Below are 24,130 nucleotides of genomic sequence, written 5' to 3' on the forward strand. Positions count from 1 at the left end.
ATGTTCGAAGCCATACACAATCCTCTGCGTGCTTTCTGTGGACATCCACCGCTGAACCAGTCCCCGAGGGTGTCTGGGCTGTGCCACTGTCGTAAATAACACAGCCATGGACATTCTGTGGCTGAGTGTCTGTGCTCAGCCATGATGGTTTCCTCAGCTAAAGTTCTAGACTTGCTGGGCCACGAGGGCAGACACGTCTTTAGGCTCTTCACACAGATTTCGAGTATTCCTTTGTTCTCAGCCAAGCTGCCTCAGCTCAAAGGTGTGGGGCACAGAGATCTTGCCCCTCTGGTGGCTTCAAGTGCTGGTGACATGCACATTTACATCTGTGGCCCCATCTGAGGCCTGAGCTCTAGTTGAGGGTGTCCTCCTGCCTGTCTAGCATCGCTGCCTGGTGGTCACCAGCCATTCCAGGCTCACTGTGTCCCAGCCTGAGCTTCAAATCTTGCTCCTTGGCTGGTCCCGGCAGCAGCTTTCCCCTGTCCTGGGCCAGAACCCTTGGCTCAGTTCTTTCTGGTACAGCTCTATCTGCTCCAACAGGAAACTCCCTGAGTTCTACTTTGAAGATGTCCCCATCTGCCAGATCTCAGACTCGCTGCCTGAGTCCCTGCCGGAGCCCCCGTCCCCTTTGGCTGCGTCACTGTGGCAGCCTCCACACCTGTCTGCCTGTATCTGCCCTTACCCCTCATAATGAGTCCTCGGCTCCGCAGCCAATGTGCTCCTTTAACCGCTGAGTCATTCTCATCTGTCTTGGCTGTCTGAAGACCACGGCTCCCAGTTTACTCATGTCCCTGGTTTACAAGGTGCCCATGGTGGGCCCATTGTCCTCTGCCCTCATCTCTTACGATTCTCCCCACAGTGCACTCCACCAGCTGCACTGGCCTCCTCACCGTTCCTCAGGGATGCTAGCACGTCTTGCCTCAGGGCCTTTGCACAGGCTGTTGTCTCTACCCAGAAGGCATTTTCCCCAGGTAGCATGGCTCACTTCTCCTGTTTCTTCAAGCATGGGTTCATAGATTATCTTCAGAGGTACTCAGACCTCTTGCCCTGCTGCTTTTCTCTTTCCTTAGCACGTATCATCCCCAGCATGCTGTAGAACTTGCTCACCGATGCTGTTTGTGCTGGTCTCCCAGGGGGGATGCCAGCTCCCTCTTGGCCAGGTCTTCAGTTTGTATGGCAGGGTCTAGCACCGTGCCCACGCCTGGCCCACAGCAGGTAATGTTGGGGTAGACATTGCCCCACACTTGGCATGGAAGCTTTACCCTGCAGCTCACAGGCTCTCTCAGGTGTACATGAGGCTCTGATTTGATTTTGGGGGTCATCCCTCTGTGGGTCAGTTCCCTCGATGTTATAACTGTACCATCTGCCAGAGCCTCCCCTGCTGGCCCTCAGCCCAGGTCTCCGTGAGTAGCAGGTCTTTATAGGCTGAAGTCAGGACAAGGTGAAGGCCAGGGTGGGGAGGACACTTTTTTGTCCACTCCTTCCAGGGACAAAGGTGTTAACCTCTCAGGGCTGGTGCTGGAGGAGGCATGAGGGTGCAGAGGAGGGGACTTGGTCACCCCTGGTGGTGCATGCATTCTCTTGTTGGTACTGGTTCCAGACCAATGTCTGTCAGATGCCAACAGCATGGAGGGACAGCGGAAACAGGACCCTGCTCGCCAGCCCTAACTGGGCCTCTTCTTTCTGGCACATTAACTTGACCTTGCTGCTGGCTCCTATATACTATAGCTGTTGACCATGTTGGATTCTGACCCAGGCTTGCCTTTATGGCCTCTGAGTAGATGCAGGATCCTGCCCAGGGCCTTCCCACCAGACACTCACCCTGGGCCTGCCCTGGGACACATGTCTGAGCTCGGCAAGGGTTGGGGCTGAGGTTAGGAGACCTTGGGCTTGGCCACTTACTAACTCTGTGACCTCAAGCTTTACCTGTCTGATCCCCAGAGTGCAGAACACACAGTGGCTGGCACGTAATAGGCTCTCAGTAGACGTTGACATTCTGCCTCTTGAACTCTGTGCAGCTCACATCTCAGCTCTTCGGGAAGGCTCGAGGGTTCTCTGTTCACCTGGCCTCGGACAGCGACAGGCGCTATTGCTTATCTGGTACCTCACCCACATTTGCAGCCATTCTCATGGCTCCTTATCCTCCCACGGTGCCTGGTACTGGGCTTGGCATGAAAAAAGTTGCTGGAATTGGCAGCCTGAGGGCTTTGGATCTTCTTGGCAGTGGGTATGTTTCAGAGATTTCTGGAAAGCTTCCTGCCAGAGTGAATTTTGGGGCAGATAGCTCTAACCCTGCTTGTACCTCCAGGGCAGGTCTCTGGCACCTATCCCAGGTCAGACAAGAAGCCCAGCACAGAAGGGCGTGTGTCTGGGTTCCCTGGTCCAGCAGGGACAGGTGGGGGCTGCTGGGAGCTCAGAGAGGCGCAGCCTGCCAGGGTGGAGGAGGCCAGGTAGCTCTGCTGGGGGGAGGGCAGAGGGCCAGGAGGCTGGGGGAACAGCTGTTGCATAGGGTGGAGCGAGGTCAGGCTCTCCCAGGGGACCCATGCCACTCGCTGCAGCCCCAACACTGAGGGAATACTGGCAGGCCAAGGCAGCATTATTGCAACACCTGACCTGGAGGTGGGGGCCCAGGTGGTGCTTCTCACAGCCACCACCCTCTGTTCTCTCTGGACCCTGCTTTCCTCCTTGTGGCCGAAGGAACCAAAGGAAGAGTAAGATCTGGGATTGCTGGGAAAACCCAGCGGTGGGACGGACCCACTTTGTCCTGGCCACTCTGCTTTACCCTTTGGAGCCTGTGCTCCCCGACCTAGTGTCCATGCTGCCTTGCCCCAAGGGAGGATGGAGAGTCAGGATGGAGCGCAGATTGTCCCGGCTTGGGATGCTCCCAAGGTGGTCTCTGCCAATCCTGCAGAATGAGAACGTTACCTGGCTGCCGTTGACTGACAGAGGGGGACACTGAGGCAGTGTGAGTGCCTCTGAAGGGGAGACAGATGTTTAAGGAGAGAGGATGGGGACAGGGTGCCTGCCCAGCAGCGTCAGAGCCTAAGCCAGCATGTGGAAAGGGAGTTGCATTTTACATGCCTGTGTGTTGTGCACACGCACTCACTTCTTTGTGTCACATTCATCCTGCATCTGTTGTATTGTGTATTGTCCTCTTTGAGGGAGGGGCCACGGCTTCCTCTTTTATAGATTAGGAAACAGGGTGGGCGGGGTGGGGGTGGGCAGCAGCACGTGTGTGTGAGTGTGTGTGCATGTGTGTGTGTGTGCACACTAAGTCGCTTTAGTTATATCTGACTCTTTGTGACCCTATGGACTGTATCCTGCCAGGCTCCTCTGTCCATGGGGATTCTCTAGGCAAGAATACTGGAGTGGGTTGCCATGCTCTCCTCCAAGAGATCTTCCCAACTCAGGGATCAAACCCATGTCTCTTATTTCTCCTGCATTAGCAGGCGGGTTCTTTACCATTAGCGCCACCTGGGAATCCCAGCAAGGTGTGATGGAAATAGTGTGGGACTCAGGTCCAATCCTAGGTGACCTCTCTGAGCCTTAATTTCCTCATCTGTAAAATGGGGACTATAATATCTACATTTTAAAGATATTTGGGAGGACTGAATAAAGTCGTACCTGTGAAAATCCCAGTAAGTGTTCATTCATTTTCTTCCTTCCTTCCTTCCACTGCGAACTTCCTGCAACACCCAGCAGAACGTGTGCACTCCCAGCTATTTGTGGATGATCTTCTTAGCAGATGTTGTTTAATTCTCATAACAGCTGGTTTCCAAAGGCAGAGAGCTGGAGATTTTTTTTTTAAAGACACTCACTCACTGTGAGATGTCAGATTGTCACTTAATTGCTCTGTGCCTCGGTTTCTCCACTTGTAAATCAGGGATAATGCTAGCAGTGCTGGCTAGCTTCTTCTTAGGATATGATAGGCTAACACAAGATAACAGATGGAAAGTGATTTGAACATTTAGAAAAAGGCATCGTGTTCAACCTTGCTGGCAGTTAGGGAAATGCAAATTAAAGCAACAAGGCCATACCATTTTTCATGCATCCGATTGGCAGCCATTTAAAAGAGGGATGACTTCCAGGTGGGCGCAGAGGCCCTCTCATACACTGTTGGAGGGAGTGGGAATTGCCACAGCCTTTCAGAAGGTAATATGACAATGTCTAAGAGAAGTTTACATACGTGCTCTGTGTTGTATTTAATTGGCCCATTAATGCTACTGTTGGAGAACTAAGATTAAGAGCAAAGTCCCAACCCAGTTACTTGTAGAGAGATGTCCACTGCGACATTGCCTGTGTGGCAAGAACCTGGAAACACCCAGATGCCCAACAATAGGGCTGTTTGTCTCCATGACAAAACACCCATACAAGGAGCTGTTACCCAGCTCTGAAAATGGAGGAGGTGGATATGGCAGTGTCGACCTGGAGAGTTATGTGTGAATTATCATGACATTAGAAAAGTGAGTTTCTTTTGTGTAGAGCGTATCTCCATCATCCTAGAGAAACAGCAGCCACATCACTGACGCGCGTCTGTAGCGTGAGCGGATCTGCTTGGGTCGGGAGAAAGGCCTTGCAGGACGCATACCAGGCCTAAGCTGCCTGCTCTGGCCATCAGATGGGTCATGTTTGGCTCCTGAAAATGGAATTATTTGCCAACATGTAAAAAGTAAATTCACAGTAAAAGCCAAATTTCCAGCTTTTCATTGAGAACACTCGGAAGCTCCAGGCACACTGGGCCCCCATTCCCTCTTGGCTGAAACACATCAGTAGCGGTTGCTTTTGTACAGAGCACGTGGCCTCCGAATGGCCGTCTTCCCCACCACTGGGTCTCCTCATTTCTGTGCCCTGCCTGGCCCCTGGGATAGGCTCTTGACCTTTGGAAACACAAAGGGGTGGCAATATAGGGCTATGATGGGGGCATTTGTCCTTTATGATGTGAAAACATCTTAGAATCTTTTCTTTCCCACATTTCTGTTTCACACCTGATAATTAGAACATCTTAAGTACAGTATTCCAGGAAACACGGGGTACCGTGGGCCACTGTGTGTGGTGTGGGGCAGGCTCCATCCTGCACTCCGCACGAGGCTGGGAGAGGGAGCTGGCTCCAAGTCCGGAACCAAGGGACTGTACTCTGGGCCCTTTCTGAAGCCCTCAGTCCGAGATCTTGCAGAGATGTAGAAGTCTCTCCACAAAAGCCCTTTTCTTCAGCTCCCCCCACCTCCCCAGGGCTTTCCTGATCATGTATTGATGAGGTAGGAGTCATGTCACCTTGGATCCAGATGCTGACCTCACCACTCAGTAGTTGGGGGTCTCTGAGCAAATTGTTAAGGCTCTCAGCCTCTAGACCCTTACGAACTGGGAAGGGTAATGCCTCCCAGGCGAGGGGCATAGTAAGCGCTGCCTGAAGGAGGGTATGTGGACCCTTGGCTGGAACGTGGGGCTGGGGAGGTGAGTGGGCTTGACGTGAGACACAGAGGTGGGACAGCACTAACAGACTATTTAGTGGGAGGCAGGGATTCCCAGCTGAGGAATCCGGGCCTCTCTTGGTGTCACTGCAGGGCTCCAGGGAGACCTGTAGGCAAAAGAAGGAACCAGAGACCATGGCCCTGCTGTCATGGGGCTGGGCTTCAAGGGTGGGGCAAAGCCCCACATCTGAAGGCTTAGAGATGGCAGCCTGCCTTGCTGAGCCTCTGGCTGCTGGATCCCAAATCTCTCTAGAGCTTAGCTAGACAGAAAAATCCAGATCCAACTTCCCACAGACTTGCTGGGGGCCCTGGGCAAGTTACCTCCCTTCTCTGTGCCTCTTTGGATACCGTGGCCTGGTGTGTCCTTTCATATCCAAGGTTATGAGATGATATGCAGATATAAAAACAGGAAAGGACATGGTTGTTGGGCACTTTGGCTGAGGGAGGGGGAGTGGTCGGAGCGGTGGGTCTGCTAGCCACACTGAGACCCCTGCCTTCCCGCTCAGCGCCTGTGTCCTAACTGTTCCCACCAGGTTCCATTGCTCTTGAGGGATGCTATCCTAGAGTGGCAGGCAGCAGCCCTTTCCTCTACCCGTGGAGCCTAGTGTATGTCACAAACCTGTCCCTGTGCCTCCGAGCTCTGCCCACAGGCCATGCAACCCGCCTCCACGAGGGTAAAGAGGAGACTGTTGCCCCTGCCCTCATCTCCATAACTCTCAGGCTGCTGTGCTATACCCAGCATTGGATGATGACAAAACCACAGGCTGCAGACCCTCTCTTCCTCCCCATGCCCTCTCCCCACCCCCAACCCCCATTTGCCTCAATTCCCTCTCCTCCTGTCTCAGACCCAGTTCTCCTGGGAGCAGCAGGGGTGGGCAGTGCTGGAGGGGCTGGAAGAGCAGGGCAGCTCCAACAGGCAGCTTCTCACCCTCTCCCCCTTTTGTCCTCAGGAGCCATGAGGTGCCACATAGCCTCCAGCTGCCTCGTGGTCTGGCTTTCTGTGCTGATCTCTGGATGCTGGGGTAAGTCCAACCCTCTGCCTCTCCCCCAACAGCAGGCATGGGTGGCCAGGCTTGATGATATGTGGTTGGGGTTTGTGCTCTGGGACTCCAGAGACCAGCCTTGCTATGTGTGATACTGGGCACGCACATCCCTCTCTGGGCCTCAGTTGCTTCTGTAGGATTCACAGGGCTGAAAATACCAGCCATCCCCAGGGCCTGGGACACAGGAGGGAAGGGGAGGAGCCTTGAGAAATACTTGTGCTCTAAGGGAGGCATCTGTGACGATGAACTGTCCTTCTGGGATGTGGGGACAGGCCCTAGTTCTCTTCAGCTCCACGGTTGTCTTCTGAGCACCTGCTATGCGTCTCCTGTTTGTCCAACTCTGGGGGTATGGAAGAAATGACATTCTCGGGAGTCAAGTCTCATCGGGGAGAAAGACACGGGTGGAACTGCGATGAGCAGGGTGAATAAAGTGGTAATAAAGGCTGCACAGAGCTCCAGAGAAGCCCATTAGAAGAAAAACTCCATTGGGCCTGTGGGCACAGGAGAGCCTGACAGAAGGGAGATGTTTCATCTGGGCCCTGAAGACTGAGAAGTTGTTTAAGGAGGGATGGAGGACATCCTGGAGGAGGGAACAGCCTGAGCGAGGGGGTGGCTGCCAGGAGTCTCTCCTCCCTGCAGGGAGGACCAGCCCTCCTTCCCCTGGGCCTGCAGCAGCCAGGTCAGTGCCAGCTCTAGTGCCCACGGAGGAGGCCAGGGAAGGCCTGGGCGTTTGCCTCTCCTGGACAGCGAGAGCAAAGCAGCTGTGGTCTGCAGGAAGGAAGGCCAGCAGGCACAGCTGGCTCGGTGTCCCCCGGGGCCAGGGCGCCCTCAGGGAAGAGCTATGGGAACCGCATGCCAGGCGACACAGGCAAGCACATTCCTGAGGGGGGCCGGCTCCTTCTCCCACTCCAGGGAGCCCGGAGCCTCTGGAGGAAGCCAGAGCTTCATGCTTGGTGGGTTGCTGCTGGCGTCCTGCTGCTCGAGAGTCCCGTGAAAGTTGCCAGTCCTGGCTTCCAGACTGGGAGTGGTCTTTGCTGGAATGCCTCTGCAGTGGGGAGCTCACTCCCACCCAGACAGCCCAGGATGACAGCACAACCTCAGAGACTCTTGGGGCAGATCTGGAAGGGGTCTCAGACCCTCTCTCCACTCCTGGCCCACTTCACAAAGGAGAAAACTGGTGCCTGCAGAAGCAACGGGCCCAGGGTCATACAGAGGAGGGCCCAACTGGGTCTCCATCCAGGTCTCTGTCCTCTGCTGGGGCTTTGGTCAAAAAATCCAGGCCCCTGCCCCTCTCTGCCCCATTCACAGAGGCCTCAGTAAGGGGCACCCAAGACCAGCTATGACCCCCCTGGCTTTGCTGGACGATGTCCTCAGCCTCCTCAGGGACTTCATGAGCTTGGACATTCATACCCTCCTCACCCCATTAAAAAGAAATATACATGTAAAAGTAAAGCAGGTGCTAAGAGCTCGGCTGCCTTCCTGGAAGAGGTGGCAGTCGCCCCTTGAGCTCTCTAAGTTAGAGATTGTTCATGCATCTTAACTGGGCACATGGCAACAGCGTGGAGCCAAACTGCTGTGTTCCAGCCCCACTTCTCCAAGGAGTTCTCTTGGGCAAGTTTCTTAGCTTCTCCATGCTTCAGCTTCCTTCTCACTAAAATAGAAAGGACAATAGGACTCTGCTTCTTACATTGTCAGAATGACCAGATGAATTAATATGTATATCAAGCACTTAGAATAGTGCCTAGCACATCTTAAGTGCTAAATAAGTGTTTAGTTCAGTTCAGTTCAGTTGCTCAGTCGTGTCCGACTCTTTGCGACCCCGTGGGCTGCAGCACACCAGGCTTCTTTGTCCGTCATCAACTCCCAGAGCTTACTCAAGCTCATGTCCATCAAGTCGGTGATGCCATCCAACCATCTCATCCTTAAGTGTTAGCTCTTTTATTATCATTTGCATCTCTCTCTAAGAGGAGAAAAATGGGGTGCGGAAAACAGAAGTTAAGGCCTTTCCCTAGGCCACCCAGCCATTCCCTAGCCTGCCTGTGAGCTAGCCTGCTTTGCATGTGTGTGTATATGTATGTAGTTATGTGTCTAAGTCATTGCTGGCACTGTCCCCTTTCCTGGGCCCGGTGGGGGGCAGCCAGTGTGGTTCCTCTGGCACGATGGGACCATGTAGCCCCAGCTGATCTCTCCTCCCATTCCTGGCAGTCAGTGATAGGTCAGGCCTAGGGACAGACGCCCCCTCGATGTCATATCTCTTTGTCAGCCTGTCCTGTCTGCCGATGATTTCTACACCCCCTCCCAACATCCCGCCTGCTTCCGTGTGCTCCCAGGCATTCCTCACTGCGGGCCTGTGGGCTTATGGGGAAGGCAGGAGGCGAAGGCCTGAGGAGACCTGCCCTGCCCCTGTCTAGCCTGGCCAGTGAGCCTCCTGCTGGGTCCCACAGGCCCCGGGTGTGAGGGGCCCCTGACGGTGAGCCCCCAGGCTTCCCCACATCAGGCCCCTCACCGCTGCGCTCCCGGGGGCCACACTGCAGTCTCTGTAACAGTGATGGTGTGCACGGGATACCTCTGACGGGGAGCTGTAGGGCGGGAGGGCAGTGAGGGCTTTTTGTCCTTATCTTGAGGCTGGACAATGGTGGCCAGAGAGGTGGAGCGATTTGCCCAGGTCACACAGCAGCAGGTGGCAGGGCTTACGAGGCCTCAGTCCTGGGTGCTGCTCCATGCGCCTTGTCCTGGGCACCTTCTAGTCTTGGATTGGGGGGCAGGGCATAGGGCTGTACCCCGTGTGGACCTCAGTGAGAACCTTGGTACCTGGGGCCTGGGGAGGGCTGGGGAGGCGGACTTGGGCTGAAGTCGGGCCTTCCTGGTTCCAGTCCAGGCTCTGTCACTTGCGGTGTTCTTCAGGCTGTAAGAATTCCCTGTCCCATCCCACAGCTCTGAGTGAAATTGTGCTTCCTGGCCTGGTGGACATCTGGTCCTTCTCACACTGAGTGTCTTGACCGCTCCTCTCCTGCACCTTCCCAGCTTCGCTTCCTTCCGAAATCTTTCCCTTCCTCGCCTTTGTGGGGAGGGTCTGTCATCCAGCACATGCAGCCCAAATTCTCCCTTCTCCCCTCAGGCCTGTGATGGTTTAAAGCTTGAATTTTGTTTGTGTGTTTGAAACATTTAAGGGTGATGGGCTCACATCTACTTTGTAGGGAAGGATCAGCGTGTGTGGGCCGGGGATGTGCGGAGAAGGCATCCAGGGCTGAGTGAACAGTAGGTGCCAGAGCAGGGAATGGGCTGTGTGGGGAGGAGACAGAGGGTTGCATCGTGGTCGCAAGCAACTGGACTCCCCTTCCTTGCAGAAGAGTCACTGTGGTCCCCTCCCCTTGCCACACTCACTCACATTCCCACTTGGCCAGAGGTGTCGAGGCTCCTGAGGCAGGAGGACACAGCCTCCGCGCCTTAAGTGTCTTTAAGTGAACAAGTGACCTGTGGGCCAGCCCCTTTCCCACTCCTCCCAGGACCCTCCCAGCCCCCACTGGCAGCCTAAGGCCGCTGGGCTTCCTGGGGTAGCAGCCTGTTCCCAGAACTCGGTCCTGCTCGGTATGTGCCAAGCAAGACATGTCCCCTGGGCTTTGCCTAGCTGCCCGTGCAGGACTCCCAGTGGCTGATTATTGGCAGGTTGTGTGAAACAAAATTTGAAAAAGAACGATGCTGCTGCGGGTGATGTTTTTCTTGGCTGATTTCCCTCTCCCACCAGGCTGAGCCCACCCTAGATTCTCTGGGCACCTCTGAGCCTTCTCCCCTGGCTCAGCCACTTTCCATCAGGGAGCCCAAGTCCCCCAGCAGGGATCCATCCCCCTCTGACTGCATGGGCAGCACTGTCATTAATTTTTGTTGTTCATTCACTAAGTCGCGTCTGACTCTTTGCGACCCCATGGACTATAGCATGCCAGGCTCCTGTGTCCTACACTATCTCCCAGAGTTTGCTCAAATTAATGTCCATTGAGTCAGTGATGCTATCTAACCATCTTGGTGTTAATCATAGCTACCACTTATCGAATGCTTGCTGTGTTCGAGAGCATGGTGCTAAGCGCTTTATGTATGTAATCTCATTTAATCCCCAGCACAGCAAAGAAGTTAAGTCTTGTTGTTATCACTATTCTACACCTGAGTAAACTGAGGTTCAGGAAGGTTGCATGATTAGAAAGAGGTGCAGGGAAGTTCCAAACAAAAGGGAAACCCTTGACCACTGGCCTGTTTCTGAGACTGCTGTGTTTGTGAGGAGCCCTATATTCCTCATATGAGAGCGTAGAAGGGTGTGGATGAAATGCAGTGGTCAGGAAGGGCTTCTTGAAAGAAGAGACATCTAAGACAAAAACTTGAAGAATGACTAGGGATTTGGCAAGAGAAGGCAGAAGGGCCAGCAGTCCAGGGCAGGAGGGGAGAAAGAGGCTACAATGCTTGCAGAACCAGAAATGACACAGCTTGGTGCCTGAGTGAAGGCAGGTGGGGGTGGGAATCCCGCTAGTCCTGCCTGTTCCCCACTATTAGGTCTCAGGCAATGAGGGAAGTGCTGGCCTCTGTGTTCTTGGGCCTGGCCTAAACTCTGAGGGAGCCAGGTCTGCAGAAATGAGAGAGGAGAGGGCTGCAGCCCATCTGCATGCAGGGCCCCTGGAAGACCCAGCACAAGCCGCTAACGTGCGTGCTGCACAATGCTGGCCCCATGTGAGACTGGCTAGCCCCCCGCCCCCAGTGGGCAGGGTCAGAGTGGGAAGTGTCCTCGCTTGCCTACTGGGGTGTTTTCCAATACCAACAACCAGTTCTCTAACTCTCCAGACACTGACTGTGTGTCCAACAATTCAGTTCAATCCTGATGCTAAGTACCTGGAGCTAGTGTCAGAGTCCACAGATTTAGGGGCTCAGATGTTGGTGGTGAGTCCCAGGCCACCTGTACTTCTGACCAACAAGCTATAAATCAGGGCTTCCTACTAGCCCTTCTCAGGTTCAGTTAGCTAGAATGACTCACAGAACTCAGGGAAATAGTTCACTTATTACATTTACTGGTTGAATATAAAGCATAAAGTGTACAACTCAGGAACAGCCAGATGGAAGAGATGCATGGGATGAGGTCTGTGTGTGTGGGGGGGGGGGGCTGGGGTCAGGTGGAGTTTCCATGTTTCTCTAGGTGCACCATCCTTCCAGCACATGGATGTGTTCACCAGCCTGGAAGCTCATCAAATCTTGGAAATCTCCAGCCCCTCTTCCTTCCCTCCCTAAGGTTGGGGATGGACTGAAAGTTCCCATCAAATCACTTGGTCTATAGTGATTGGCCCCTTCCTGAGGTTTTCTGTAGAGGCTCCACTCTAAGTCATCTCATTGGGAAAAGGGAACCCTCCTATCCCATTGGTGGGAGTGTAAATTGGTGCAACCTCTATGGAGAACAGTATGGAGGTTCCTTAAAAAACTAAAAATAGTTACCATACAATCCAGCATTCCCACTCCTGGGCATATATCTGGAGAAAACTCTATTTCAAAAAGATACCTGCATCCCAGTGTTTATAGCAGCATTATTTACAGTAGCCAAGACATGGAAGCAACCTAAATGTCCATCAACAGAGGACTGGATAAAGAAGATGTGGTACATGTATACAATGGAATACTACTCAGCTGTAAAATGAATGCAGTAATGCCATTTGCAGTTACATGGATACAACCAAAGTTTATCATACTAAGTGAAGTAAGTCAGACAGACAAAGACAAATACCAGTGATGCTACTTGTACATGGAATCTAAAATATGACACAACTGAACTTATTTACAAAACAGAAACAGACCCACAGACATAAAAAAAAAAAAAAGCTTATGGTTAACAGAGGGGAAAGGTAGGGGGAGGGATAAGTTAGGAATTTGGAATTAGCAGATCCAAGCTACTATATATAAAATAAATAGATAAGAAGGTTCTACCATTCATCACAGGGAACTATATTTAATATCTTATAATAAACTATATAGTGGAAAAGAACATGAAAAGAACTGAATCACTTTTCTTTCTCCAGAAATTAACACAGCATTGTAAATTAACATACTTTAAAATTTTTTTAATTAAATCACCTCATTTGCATAAACTTGCAGTTCAGTTCAGTTGCTCAGTTGTGTCCGACTCTGCGACCCCAAGGACTGTAGCACACTAGGCTTCCCTGTCCATCACCAACTCCCGGAGCTTGAACAAACTCATGTCCATCGAGTTGGTGATGCCATCCAACCGCCTCATCCTCTGTCGTCTATTTCTCCTCCTGTCTTGAATCTTTCCCAGCATCAGGGTCTTTTCTAATGAGTCATTTCTTCATATCAGGTGGCCAAAGTATTGCATAAACTTAGGTGTGGTCAAAGGAACTCCTTATAAGTATAAACAAAAGACACTCCTCTTGCTCGGAAAAATTCCAAGGAGTTTTGAAGCTCTGTGCCAAGCCAAATTCTGGGCACCAGAGTTGCAGTGGTTAACAAATAGACAGCTCTTTTCCTTACCAAGCCCCCACTCTGTGTATAGCTGGGCTGCCTGCAGAAATACAGTGTGAGCCACAAGTGTGATCTTAAATTTTCTAGGAATTGCATTAGAAAAGAAACAGGTCCAACTCATTTTAATAATGTATTTTACATAATCCAGTATAGCTACAGTATTATCACTTCCACACATAATCAATATAAAAGACGAATGAGATATTTTATACTCACTTTTCCATACAGGGCTTCCCTGATAGCTTAGTTGGTAAAGAATCTGCCTGTAACGAAGGAGACCCCCGTTCAATTCCTGGGTCGGGATGATCTGCTGGAGAAGGGATAGGTTATCCACTCCAGTATTCTTGGGCTTCCCTTCTGGCTCAACTGGTAAAGAATCTGCCTGCGATGTGGGAGAACTGGGTTTGATCCCTGGGTTGGGAAGATTCGCTGGAGAAGGGAAAGGCTACCCACTCCAGTATTCTGGCCTGGAGAATTCCATGAACTGTATAGTCCATAGGGTTGCAAAGAGTCGGACACAACTGAGACACTTTCACTTTCCATACAAGGTCTTCAAAAACCTGTGTGTATTTTACATTTCACCACGTCCTAATGTGGACCAGGGCTCAATAGCTACATGTGGCCGCTGGCCTGGCTGACCAAATGACCTCACAGCCTTCTGCCTGCCTCCTAGTTACTCCTGGTTTGCCTTGAGGCAGCGCAGCGAGCTACCAGGGGCCATGGCACCGGATGCAGGGTCAGTGCCCGTTGTAGCCTCTACTCTGCGCCCCTTGCAGAACGCATGGAATTGGCATGAGGGTACTTGACTGATGCTCTTCTTCTCTAACTTCCAGGCCAGGTGAACCGACTGCCCTTCTTCACCAACCACTTCTTTGACACATACCTGCTGATCAGTGAGGATACGCCTGTGGGTGAGTTGGCACAAGGGCTGGTGGGCATGCGGGGTGGTATGGGGTGGCCTCCTTTCCCACAAGTGAAAGAGATCTTAGACATGGAGATGATAATCCCCCTGTGATTGGAACCTCTCCCATGGTGTCCCTGATGGGTGTTCGTGTGGTCTCTTCTTGGTTGCCTCCAGGGATGGCCCGTTCCAAAAGAGGAGGTCTCTGTATCAAAGATTTTATCACATTGAGCCCAAGTTGCTTGACTTTCATTCTACATTAATTTTGTCCTACAAAATGGCTTGTTCTTCTTTGTTGTGAAAATTTGAAGATGGAAGCTCTTATAATTTGATTTGCAGCCTTTTGTACTTTTCTGTGATTACTGAGTTTTCTCTGCACTGGGTATGCCTGTTTTTTTGCCATTAAAAAAAAAAAAACTGTTTAGGAAGTGATCATGAGCATCTTGGTCCGTGCCCCTCACCACCTCCCACCTGCCCCAACTTGACTCACCTCATCACCCAGGTCGGTCCTCGTGAGCCCTTCCTGAGGGCCAGGCTCCTTTACCTGCAGCTGGAGGTCGGCAGACATAGTCCCATGGCCTTAGCTCAGCTCTAGGGATCCTGAAGTTTCTCAAGAAATGGGGTTGACTTGATCAAACCCGTCTTGCAGCTGTGCTGATGGGACAGCACTAGTCCTGTGTGTGTGTTAGTCACTCACTCATGTTTGACTCTTTGTGACCCCATGGACTGTAGCCAGCCAGGTTCCTCTGTCCATGGAATTCTTCAGGCAAGAATACTGGAGTGGGTAGCCACTCCCTTCTCCAGGGGGTCTTCCCCATCCAGGAATTGAATCCAGGTCTCCCTCACCGCAGGCAGCTTCCTTACCATCTGAGCCACCAAGGAAGCCTGTGAGCACAGAGGAAAACCATGCCACGTCACATTCACCAACACTCCCTCTTGTGTCCTTTCATTCTTGTCTGTTTTAGAGAAAGTGCTTGTAATCTGGGGCTTCTTACCCTCAGATCTGCCTCCTTTGTGGGTATCAGGGCGGAGCTGTGTACCAGGAGCAGTATACATAAAGGGCCAGCATGGTACATCTTTTGGGAGCATCACTTGTACTTGAAAGTGAAGTAGGATGGCTTGGAGAGGGGAGGGCTCTGAAGATATTTAACTAATAGGTCATTTAAAGCACTCTTTCATATATGTAAAACCAAACCTAAATGCAAAATTCTTCAAAGAAAATCTCTGTTTGAAGAGGAGAGACTTAGTGGGCCCCAGACTTACCCCTGCTGTTTGCAGGGATGCACAAGCAGCCCCTTGCAGAGGTCTTTCCTTCCAGTCTTCCTTTTTTTGTGGATGGGTGCCAGACACAGCAGGTGTGTTTCTGACTGCTGTGGGCCTTGTCCCCATGGCCCAGTGATGCTCTGGGGCAGTGGGGGCCACTGTGTAGAAAGTAGCCTCTCTTTTGATGGTTCGCAGTCCCACACATCAGTGTTGTGAGGCTGGATTTGGGGTTTGGTGCTCGGGGATGTGGTGTTTGAAGTGTTATCCCGGAAGGAGGTAGATTGTTTCTCTGGAATGTTCTCCCAGAGACTTAGATCACCTTCTGAGGAGTGGAAAGGATGGCTGGCAATCTTTTGGGGACCGTGCTGAGCTATTCCCCCAAACTGAGTTGGGTCGGGGGTGTTGTTTGTGGGCTCCTGGATTCTTCATGGCTCCTGCCCAGGCCCAGACCTGGCGTGGGGCTGACATGGAGCCAGCAGGGCAGAGGCCCATTGCACATGGATCCGTAAATGATGAATGTTAGCACCGTTTATCACCATTCGGGGTTCTACTTTTTTCAGTTCATTCACCAGTTTATCAGATGTAGACAGGGTGCCCCCCTGTGCCAGGCCCAAGTGCTGTGAATTCAGAGAGGAACTTGACAGAGGGATAAAGAAACCAGAGTCATGGGTAGTAGCAGCTGTGCTGGTTGCCTGGATAAGCCCCAGTGGGGATTGGAGTGGGAGGGTCATCCCCCTGGGGGCAGGGAGAAGCAGGAGAAGTTTGGGGGAGGTGATGGCACTTGAGCTAAGTCCCAAAAGGGTCCTTTCCATTTCTTCACACGCTGTTTCCTGTGGCTGGTTTTTGTAAGTGTCTGTCTGAACCTCATCCTCCTGAAGAGTCCTTCAGGGTGGAAGAAATATATCTGGGACAGGTGAGATCCCTGAGGCAGAGCTGTGGCCAGCCACTCACTAGTTGGGGCTGCTGATGGAATGGCGAAGGCCCGTCAGGTGAGTGGTGCTGCCGCTTGTGGCCCTGCACTGCCCCGCTCAGCCCTGAGTGGGGGGTTCTCTGAGGCCTGTGCTGCAGGGAGGTGAGTGGGGTGCCCCCAGTGAACACACCAGCAGGCCCTGCTCCAGTTACCTTTGGCCCCAGCTCTTGATCATCTCCTGGAGATGCTGACATCGGTTGGCCTCCAGGAACAACTCCTAGGACTCGACCCATCACGGCTGTACTTGGCAGTCACAGCGGTGGTGTCCATCTGAGGCAGTGGGGATTGATCCCAGCTCTGGAAGGCGGCAGGAGTGAGAGAGGAGTCAGTGAGCTGGAAGACAGCCCTGCTCACCTCTCTGGGCAGGGGCCAGTGCTGAGCAGGCCTGCACTGCCCTCCTTGCTTCCTTTTACATGAGGATGGCAGAGCCCAGTTCCACCCTGAAGGTCAGGTACCCAGTTTCCATTCCTTGCTGTGTGGCCTTGGGCACGGTGCCATACCTCTCTCAGCCTCTGTCTCCCCATCTCACCGATGAGATGGCGTTGGAAAGGTGGGCCCCAGTGAGTTTTGGCCTAGGCAGTCCTGCTAGCCCAGGGTATTGTGTCTCTGGGCCCTCAGATAACACAGCCCTGGAAACCTCCAGTGAGTGTTGTCACCTACTTGCCCTGAGCCGCTCAGAGTGGATGTGAAGTCATGTGGACATGCCAGGATGCAGGCCTCTGACTAGCAGTGGCCAAGGTGAGGGTAAGGGTTCAAACAGCTTGTCAGGGGACTGGCCCTCTGCTTGCTGTGTGGAACGAGGTGGCCTAGAGACTTGACTTTGAGGCTTGGCTCTCACTACCCTTTGCTCTCTGAATCTTGGTGCTCTGAACTGTAAAAGGGGATGGAATAGTTTCCCCTCTGGATCATTGGCATGTGTACATACCTTGTTGTTAACTTGAAAGCCTCCATGCCTGGAATGCTTTGTTCTTAAAGAAAAGAGGACTTAAGTGTGACCCAGGGATGACTGGTTTACTGTCCCACCAGCCACCAGTTTGCGGGGTAGACAAACAAGCACGTAGATGAGCTGGGTCCAGTAGGGTGGCTAGTGCCAGTGGCTAGAACCAGAGCCCAAATTAGTAAGCTCACTAGAGGAGGCAGTCAGAGCTGTGGGCAGACCAAACTTCCAACTGGGAAGATAATCTGGGACAGATTATCCGGCTTCTGCCTGGACCCCCAGTGATGGGGAACTCAGGATCTTATCAGGCTGCCCATTTCTGTTCTTGGAGACAGTTCTGGGGATGAAAAAGTCTTTGTAATATTACTATGAAACCTGTCCCTGAAACTCCTACACATTGAGCCTAATTCTGATCACTGGAAGTTTATAGAATAATAATGATAACTATGATATACAATGTATATATATATATATAATATATATTATTATAATGACAGTGTTTATTGAATGTTTGAGGCAGTGTCCTGAGTGTTTTGTTTTTAAATTCCTTTTAAGAATGGAAGGAAGGTAGAGTTTGGCTGCAGGCTCTATCAGGATGGAGTTTCTGTGAATGTGCTTTCCTGGGCTAGAGATTAGGACTTTCATTCACCTCAAACCTTCTGAGCATTTCTATTCTTTATGCTCTTGCCTCAATTTCCGACCACAGGCCAGCGGCCCCGTGCTCGGGAGCGGAATGGGAGGGCACAGCCCAGCCATCTGAAATCCCGTGCACAGGCTGCTTGTTCCGTCTCTGTCTCCTCCTATCTTAGCGTCCAATTACCTCTGTGCAATGTTCTTTTGTAGACCATGTCCCAGCAGAAAAAGACAGAAGCCAAATGAAGTCATCAAGCAGCTCTGCCTTCCCCCGGCCTGTTAACATCCAGGGCCCCCTTGTCCTTGCATGTCTTCTCCAGAAGTGAACCTCAGTCACTGACAGCAGAGCCTGGCCTGGGCAGAGCAGAGCAAGGGGACAGCAAGCACTAAATGGTCAGGCTGCTTGGCATTGCCCACACCTTGGCCCTGACTGTCAGCAGCAAATGGCTGTGTGGCACCTTTAGAATGAGGGACAGGGTACAAGGATGCCATCTCTGATTGCCCTCCCCAATCCATTCCAACCACTCCACCAGTTTTGCTCATGTTGAGATCACTGACCACCTCCCCGTGGCTAAAGCCGACCTAATCCTCAGGCCTTGTGGCCTTTCAGCAGCGATGTTTATCTCTTCCAGGGCATTACCTCTAGCTGTGCCTTCTCAGTCTGTTTCCCCCACCGCCCCCTCATAGAGTGACTCATCCACTCCAGTCACATCAGTTTCCTTGCCGTTCCTTGAGCATGAAAGGTGAGTTCCCACCTCTTGCCCTTTGCAGTTGAGGCTCCTTTTGCCGGGAACATGATGGGCCTCCATTGGTCAGTCAAGTTGATTCAGATGCCGCTGCTTCCGTGCGGCCTTCCTGGGTTTCTCCAGGCAGGGTTCAAGCGCTGCTTCCTTTGCTTTCTCCTTCTCTGGTAGTCCAATCACAGAGCTGTTGTTACTCAGCTCCTCCTCTGTCTCCCGTGTTGCCTCGTGAATCCTTCCAGGTGTGCAGGCATCTCCGTGTCTCCTGAGCCCACCCCTGTGCCTGGCTCATGCCCAGGGCTCCAGGTGCCTTGGGGCAGGAGTGAAGTCTGGAGCTTGTTAGTGGCAGGGGTTGGGGAAACTTCCAAGGTGGGGACTAGGGCTGGCTGCATGCCTGCTCGCTATCCTCCTGGAGTCTCAGGCCAGGCGACCCTGCCGCCCAAAGGTGTTAGGAGCGAGGTGTGGGTGATGACAAGGATGGCTGCCCAGGGAGAGCACCCAGGAGAGCATGCCCCCCAGGTGGCACAGGTGCTGTCTGGGCCTGCGCTTGTGAATGGCAAAGCCCACACTGCGCCAAGGGTCATGTTTCTATTATTCCAGCTGCCTGCCGGGCCTGTATGTGACATATTTTCTAGGGACCCTCAGGGCACTGAGCTCTGACTGGCCTCCAGGGAGGGACACAGAAACAGCCCATGGCATCTGGCTTGGAGGCACCAAGCTGATTTAGGATTCTGAGGGGGATGGAGGGCATCTAGTCCATCTACCTTGGCTGCCACCCAATCCTCATTCTTCAGGTCCTGGAGGGGGCAGGGTTCCTCAGGGTGGGGTCCCAAGGTCACTCATCCTATCCCAATTCTAAATATCCCCAACCTAAAGCCTCCCACGTGCCCAGAGAAAGGAGTGAGAACTCTTTATCATACATAGCCCGTCACACACCGCTCCTCACCTGCTCCCCAGTCACGGGAACCTGCTCAGCACCCCAGCCTCTCACCTCCGTCTCACCACCACACCCTCACCCGTGCTGTTCCTTCGGCAAGGAGCACCTTTCCCCATCCCTGCCTGGTGGATTTCTGCTCATCTTTTGAGACGTAGCTCACCTGGGAGGGGCCGTAGCTCCCCCACCCCTCACCCTGTGTTTGCTTTGAATTTGACTCTATGAAAGCTCTTAGCAAAGTCCTATCAGGGTTATTTGTGGTAACTCCCCATCGGCGGTTCGTTTTTGCTTATTACCTTAATTAATATCGACGTTGCAATTCATTATCATTTCGGTATTTATGTATAATGTAAGATTGTAGAACAATACTATTAGCTAGCGTTTATTGACTGCCAGCCTCCAGCCAGGGCCTCTGTTAAGCATTTGAAACATGGGCTCCTGTCGACCTCACAGTGAGGCTCAGGGAGGTGTCATCATGTCCACTGCATAGCCGAGCAAGCTGAGCGTCTTGGCACACATCCTCTGTGCCAAGCACAGTGCTTTGTGTAAAGTGGGCCTTAACAGATGCTGAGCAGATGAGTAGGGGGATGAAGGAAGGATGAAAGGATGAGTGGATGTTGAATGTCTTGCCGATTCCCCTCCTGTTGGCTCCAATCCCTCCATGTGTTGCCAAGGTTGGCGCACACGGAGCCGACTTCCCCAGGCAGACCTCCCCCCCACCTCTCAGACCTCCAGAGCGTCCTGAGCCACAATTCAGGTGATAATGCCCACGCTAATCACCTACATGACTAAATTAGTCTTGTCAGGAGCCATTAAGGCAGGAGCTCGGGATTCATTAGGATGGATTGGGCCCAGGCAGCGCCTGGCACTGCTGCCAGTCGGCGCTGATTAATTTCTCTGCAAACTCCATCAATGCCCAGCTGTTTTGTCTGGACCCAGTGAGAGCAATTTTCAGGTGGGCTGACCCGCATCCGCGGTCTCAGTAGACGGAGGAGCTGTGTGCCTGCAAGCACGCAGACAGCTCCCTGCAGGGGCAGCCCGCACCCGCTCGGAGAGGGAGGTGTGGGGCGGGGATGGCAGGACATCAAGCATGAGGTTGGAGCAGAAACAAAGGGGGCGGCAAGAGGGAGATCTGGGAGGGGCCTTCCTGCACCGCTCTTTGTACCTGGTGTCCCGGGAGGGGCTTTATCCCTCTCTGTGCCCCTCTCCCCTTGTCTAAGCAAAGGGAAGAAATCATCTCTCGGGAGAGGATGGAAAGCCACAAGGTGAAGACGATTGTTCCCTTAACCAGAGTGTTCCTTAGAACACAGAGAAGAGGAGGTCATTGTCCCCCAAAGCAGTTCCTTGGCAGGAGATGGTGGCAAAGCTAGAGGAACTGAAGTGATAGAGGGACGTGAGTATGAGGAATCCAGTGAGGGGGGTCCAAGACATCAACGAGGCATGTGCTCTGAGCATGGTTTGTGCTTTCCCGCTGGCCACCCGCACAGAGGCAGGGTAGCTCAGTAGCTAAGAACAATAAAAAAAAAAAAATCAGACTGACTGAGACAGTAATGTGTTAAGGAGAAATCACAATCTGTGGTTGAAGTTAAGGTCAGAGGTAGACAGCACTAACAGCCTGTATTCCTTACCTTCAATTGCACCCCTCACCTGAGAATCCTCAGAGAGCCAGCCATGAACATCTAGGGCCTTCTGTGGGACAGTTTGATAGTCACTAGTCAGTCATTCCCACTTTACAGATAGGGAAACTGAGGCCCGAGCAGGGAGCTTGCCCAAGGGCCTCAGAGAGTTACTATTGAATTCCTGCCCTAACTTCTTACACCAGCTGCAAAGGAATTTAAGGGGGCTCTGCCCATGCAGGCACTGGGTACCTCTGGGCCTAGGGAAGAAGGGGCCTGGGTTGGTGCCTCAAAGCTACTGCAGTCCGAGGCTGGAGTGCTTAGGGAGGGGAGCCCAGCTGCTCCCTAAGGCCGTCGGTACTAGGTGAGGTTCTGGAGGAAAGAGGTGATCTAGCATCTGTCCAGGTGAGCAGGTGCTGGACAAGCTGGTCTGGGGCCCTGGCTCAGTGGTGCCTTCACAGAGCAGGGCTTTCATGCTTCCTTCTGGGAGGTGTGGATGACTCACAGGACTCCGGAAGGGCCTGGATGCCACTGTGGCCCAGCTTCCTTTCTGCCATTCCCCAGGTCAGCATCGCCCCTCAAAGGGGTTGTAGGACAGAATGGTGTCCTTCTGGGGGGTTCTGGACTGTAGCCACTCCTTCGAGGTCCCTGCTGGGCACATCAGGAGCCCGTGGCAAGCCCAGCTGTGGGCTCCCTCTTGACACATGAGTGGGGATGGGGTGAGTGTTTTGGATGTGGCCATAATATCACTAATGATAACGATGATGGGCCACCTGTCGTGCAGGCAGGCGCTAATGGTCTGTACTGCGCGCCTGTGCCAGGCTGTGCTCGGTGGCAGTGTGGGGACACACACACACAGTAAAGATAACTGGGGAAACGGCAGCTCTCTTTAATTACACACTTACTCTGTGTCTAGGTCAGCTCTTCATACACATTGCTTCATCGAATCCTTGTAGCAGACCAAGAAAGTGGGCTTTATAATCCCTACTTTACAGATGAGAAGGCAGAGGGCTCAGAGGGGGTTAGTAATTTGCACCGGGTCACACAGCTTATATAGGGTGGAAATTGAGCTTGAACCCAGCGCTGCCTGACCCCAAAGCCTGTGCACTTAACCACAACTTGGGGACTCTGTGTGTGGGTCATTACTTTTAAGTAGCCCCCGTTTGGAGCTGAGAAGAGGATGTTGTGGTAAATGTCCAGTCCATCCCAGGCAAGTGGGAACTGTGAGCTCCAGGGTGCTGCTAATGCCTGAGGGGAGGAAGGACTTCATTCTGGGCTTGGAGAGAGGGAGGTTCATAGTGGAGGTAGCATTGAGTGACTGGATGTACAGGCAGAAGCCACAGGAGTGGCATTTCAGAAGGCCATGGACCAGGTCAGCCCACCATGGGGCAAGCAACTTGTGTTGTGTCTTGGGTGGCAGAAGTAGGTTGTTGTGGCTAAAAATAAAAATAATAGTAGTAATCAACTAGTACCTGCATTTTAGTAGTTAGATTACTTGCATGATCTCACCGAATCCTTACAGCAATGATGGGAAGTCTGCTCTATCATGATCCCCCTGTTACAGACTCGGATCAGTCAAGCTGCCCAAGCTCCCTCAGGATTTGAATCCCAAGAGTTGAGTCTTCAACATCCACACTCTTACTACCCTCCTCTGCTACCTCTCAGGAGTTTTGAGGGTCTTTCCTCAGTCTGTTACCCAGGAAAGGGTCTCAGTGATCAATGATTGCACATGGGAGAGGAGCTGGGGGCAGGGGAAGTTGATCCCAGAGAGGGGAGAGTGGCCAGCACAGCTCTGCCTTCGAGTGCAGGCCCAGGACTGGGGCAGGAGCCTGGGTTCCCGGCTGGGCTCTGCTCCTGTGCAGCTGTGTGAGCTTGGGCCAGTCGATTTTCCTGTTTGGGCCTCACTTTGCCGACTCCTTGGACTATGCTAGTGCTTGCTGGACGTACTGTGCAGAGTTGGGAATATTGCTGAGAAACAACTGGGGAAACAGAAGAGACTGTTAGATTAACCAGGTTGCTAGCTCCCGGGCCCACAGCCTTTTCCATGATCAGCAGTGAAGGAGGTGGGGACCTCGACCAGCTGTGCTGGTGGCCAGGCAGCAGGCACCCCCTTTAGTGGAGTTGGGGGGCTGGCAGATGAGCCTGGCTCAGCTGTGTCATTGGGTGAGATTGTGCTGAGCTTGCAGCCAGCCGGGAACACTTGGACTCTCTGGGAACTAGCTGAAGGTATGATTTACAGGAGCTGAAAATCCTCCAGCTGGTCGGGGAGACAGTGGCAGGCAGAGCCGACTTTGAACTTGTCATCACTCCCCTCACCCTGACTATTCTTTACACGGCTCAGGAGCCCTGTGAGCCTGACTGTCCAACTACAGCTTAGCTCAAAATAGATCAAGTCTCCGTGTCAACCCTGGACCTGGGTTTGGACACTCGGGAAAGTTGTCCTTTGATGCAAGGATCTCCCTGAAGTCCCCTCACCGCCCTCCTCCTCTCCCCGATCTGGGCACAGGGCATCAAGCTCTGGGAGGGGTGGCCCAAGGCCTGGGTTCTAATTTCAGCTGTACCACTGGTTATCTCTGTAACCATATACAAGTCCCTTAGTCTCTCTGAGTCTCTTTTTCCTCATCTGAAAATGGGGCTGATCAACTTGCCCAGCTGACTTCACAAGGATTTTTATGAAAGAGCTTTGAAAACTAAATTGCCAGAATGTAACAGACTTTGTTTTTATTGAGATGTTTGTCTTGAAGTGCCTCCTCTTCTAAGAAGCCCTCCATTGAATCTTGAACAAGTATGGACTGTATGAACTGGCTACTTAAAAAAAAAAAAAAAAAATCTTTCTATGCCTCAGTTTACCTGGTTGGAAAACAGGGTTGATGATCACATAGTACATACTCATAGGATTAAATAAGTTAACTTCCGACCTTGAGAACAGTAGTATATGCCAATTATATTGTTGTCATTGACTCGTGCTTTTCCCAACTAGAAGAGAAGCAACTTGAGGACAAGAATGATACGCGAAGTGGCCCAAGCCTACTGTGTTCAACACATAAAAAATTTGGTGTGATTTATGTGTTGCTCTTCCAAGGGCATTTTCTCTTGTAGGTGGGAAAGGCCCAGAGGTCCC

The 24,130-nt window shown here is 52.3% G+C and overlaps 1 protein-coding gene across 1 annotated transcript in view; it reads left to right on the forward strand.

Annotated features, from left to right (window-relative positions):
* Positions 1–24,130, forward strand: part of CDH23 (cadherin related 23) — a 437,615-nt gene that overhangs the window by 46,401 nt on the left and 367,084 nt on the right. The window contains exons 2-3 of the mRNA XM_065922525.1: positions 6,419–6,490; positions 13,849–13,926. Of these exons, the coding sequence (XP_065778597.1) occupies positions 6,424–6,490; positions 13,849–13,926 (145 nt within the window). The 5' untranslated portion in view covers positions 6,419–6,423. The remainder of the gene's footprint in view (positions 1–6,418; positions 6,491–13,848; positions 13,927–24,130) is intronic.

This window comes from Muntiacus reevesi, chromosome 2 (assembly GCF_963930625.1).
Source record: "Muntiacus reevesi chromosome 2, mMunRee1.1, whole genome shotgun sequence".
NCBI classification, from domain to species: domain Eukaryota; kingdom Metazoa; phylum Chordata; class Mammalia; order Artiodactyla; family Cervidae; genus Muntiacus; species Muntiacus reevesi.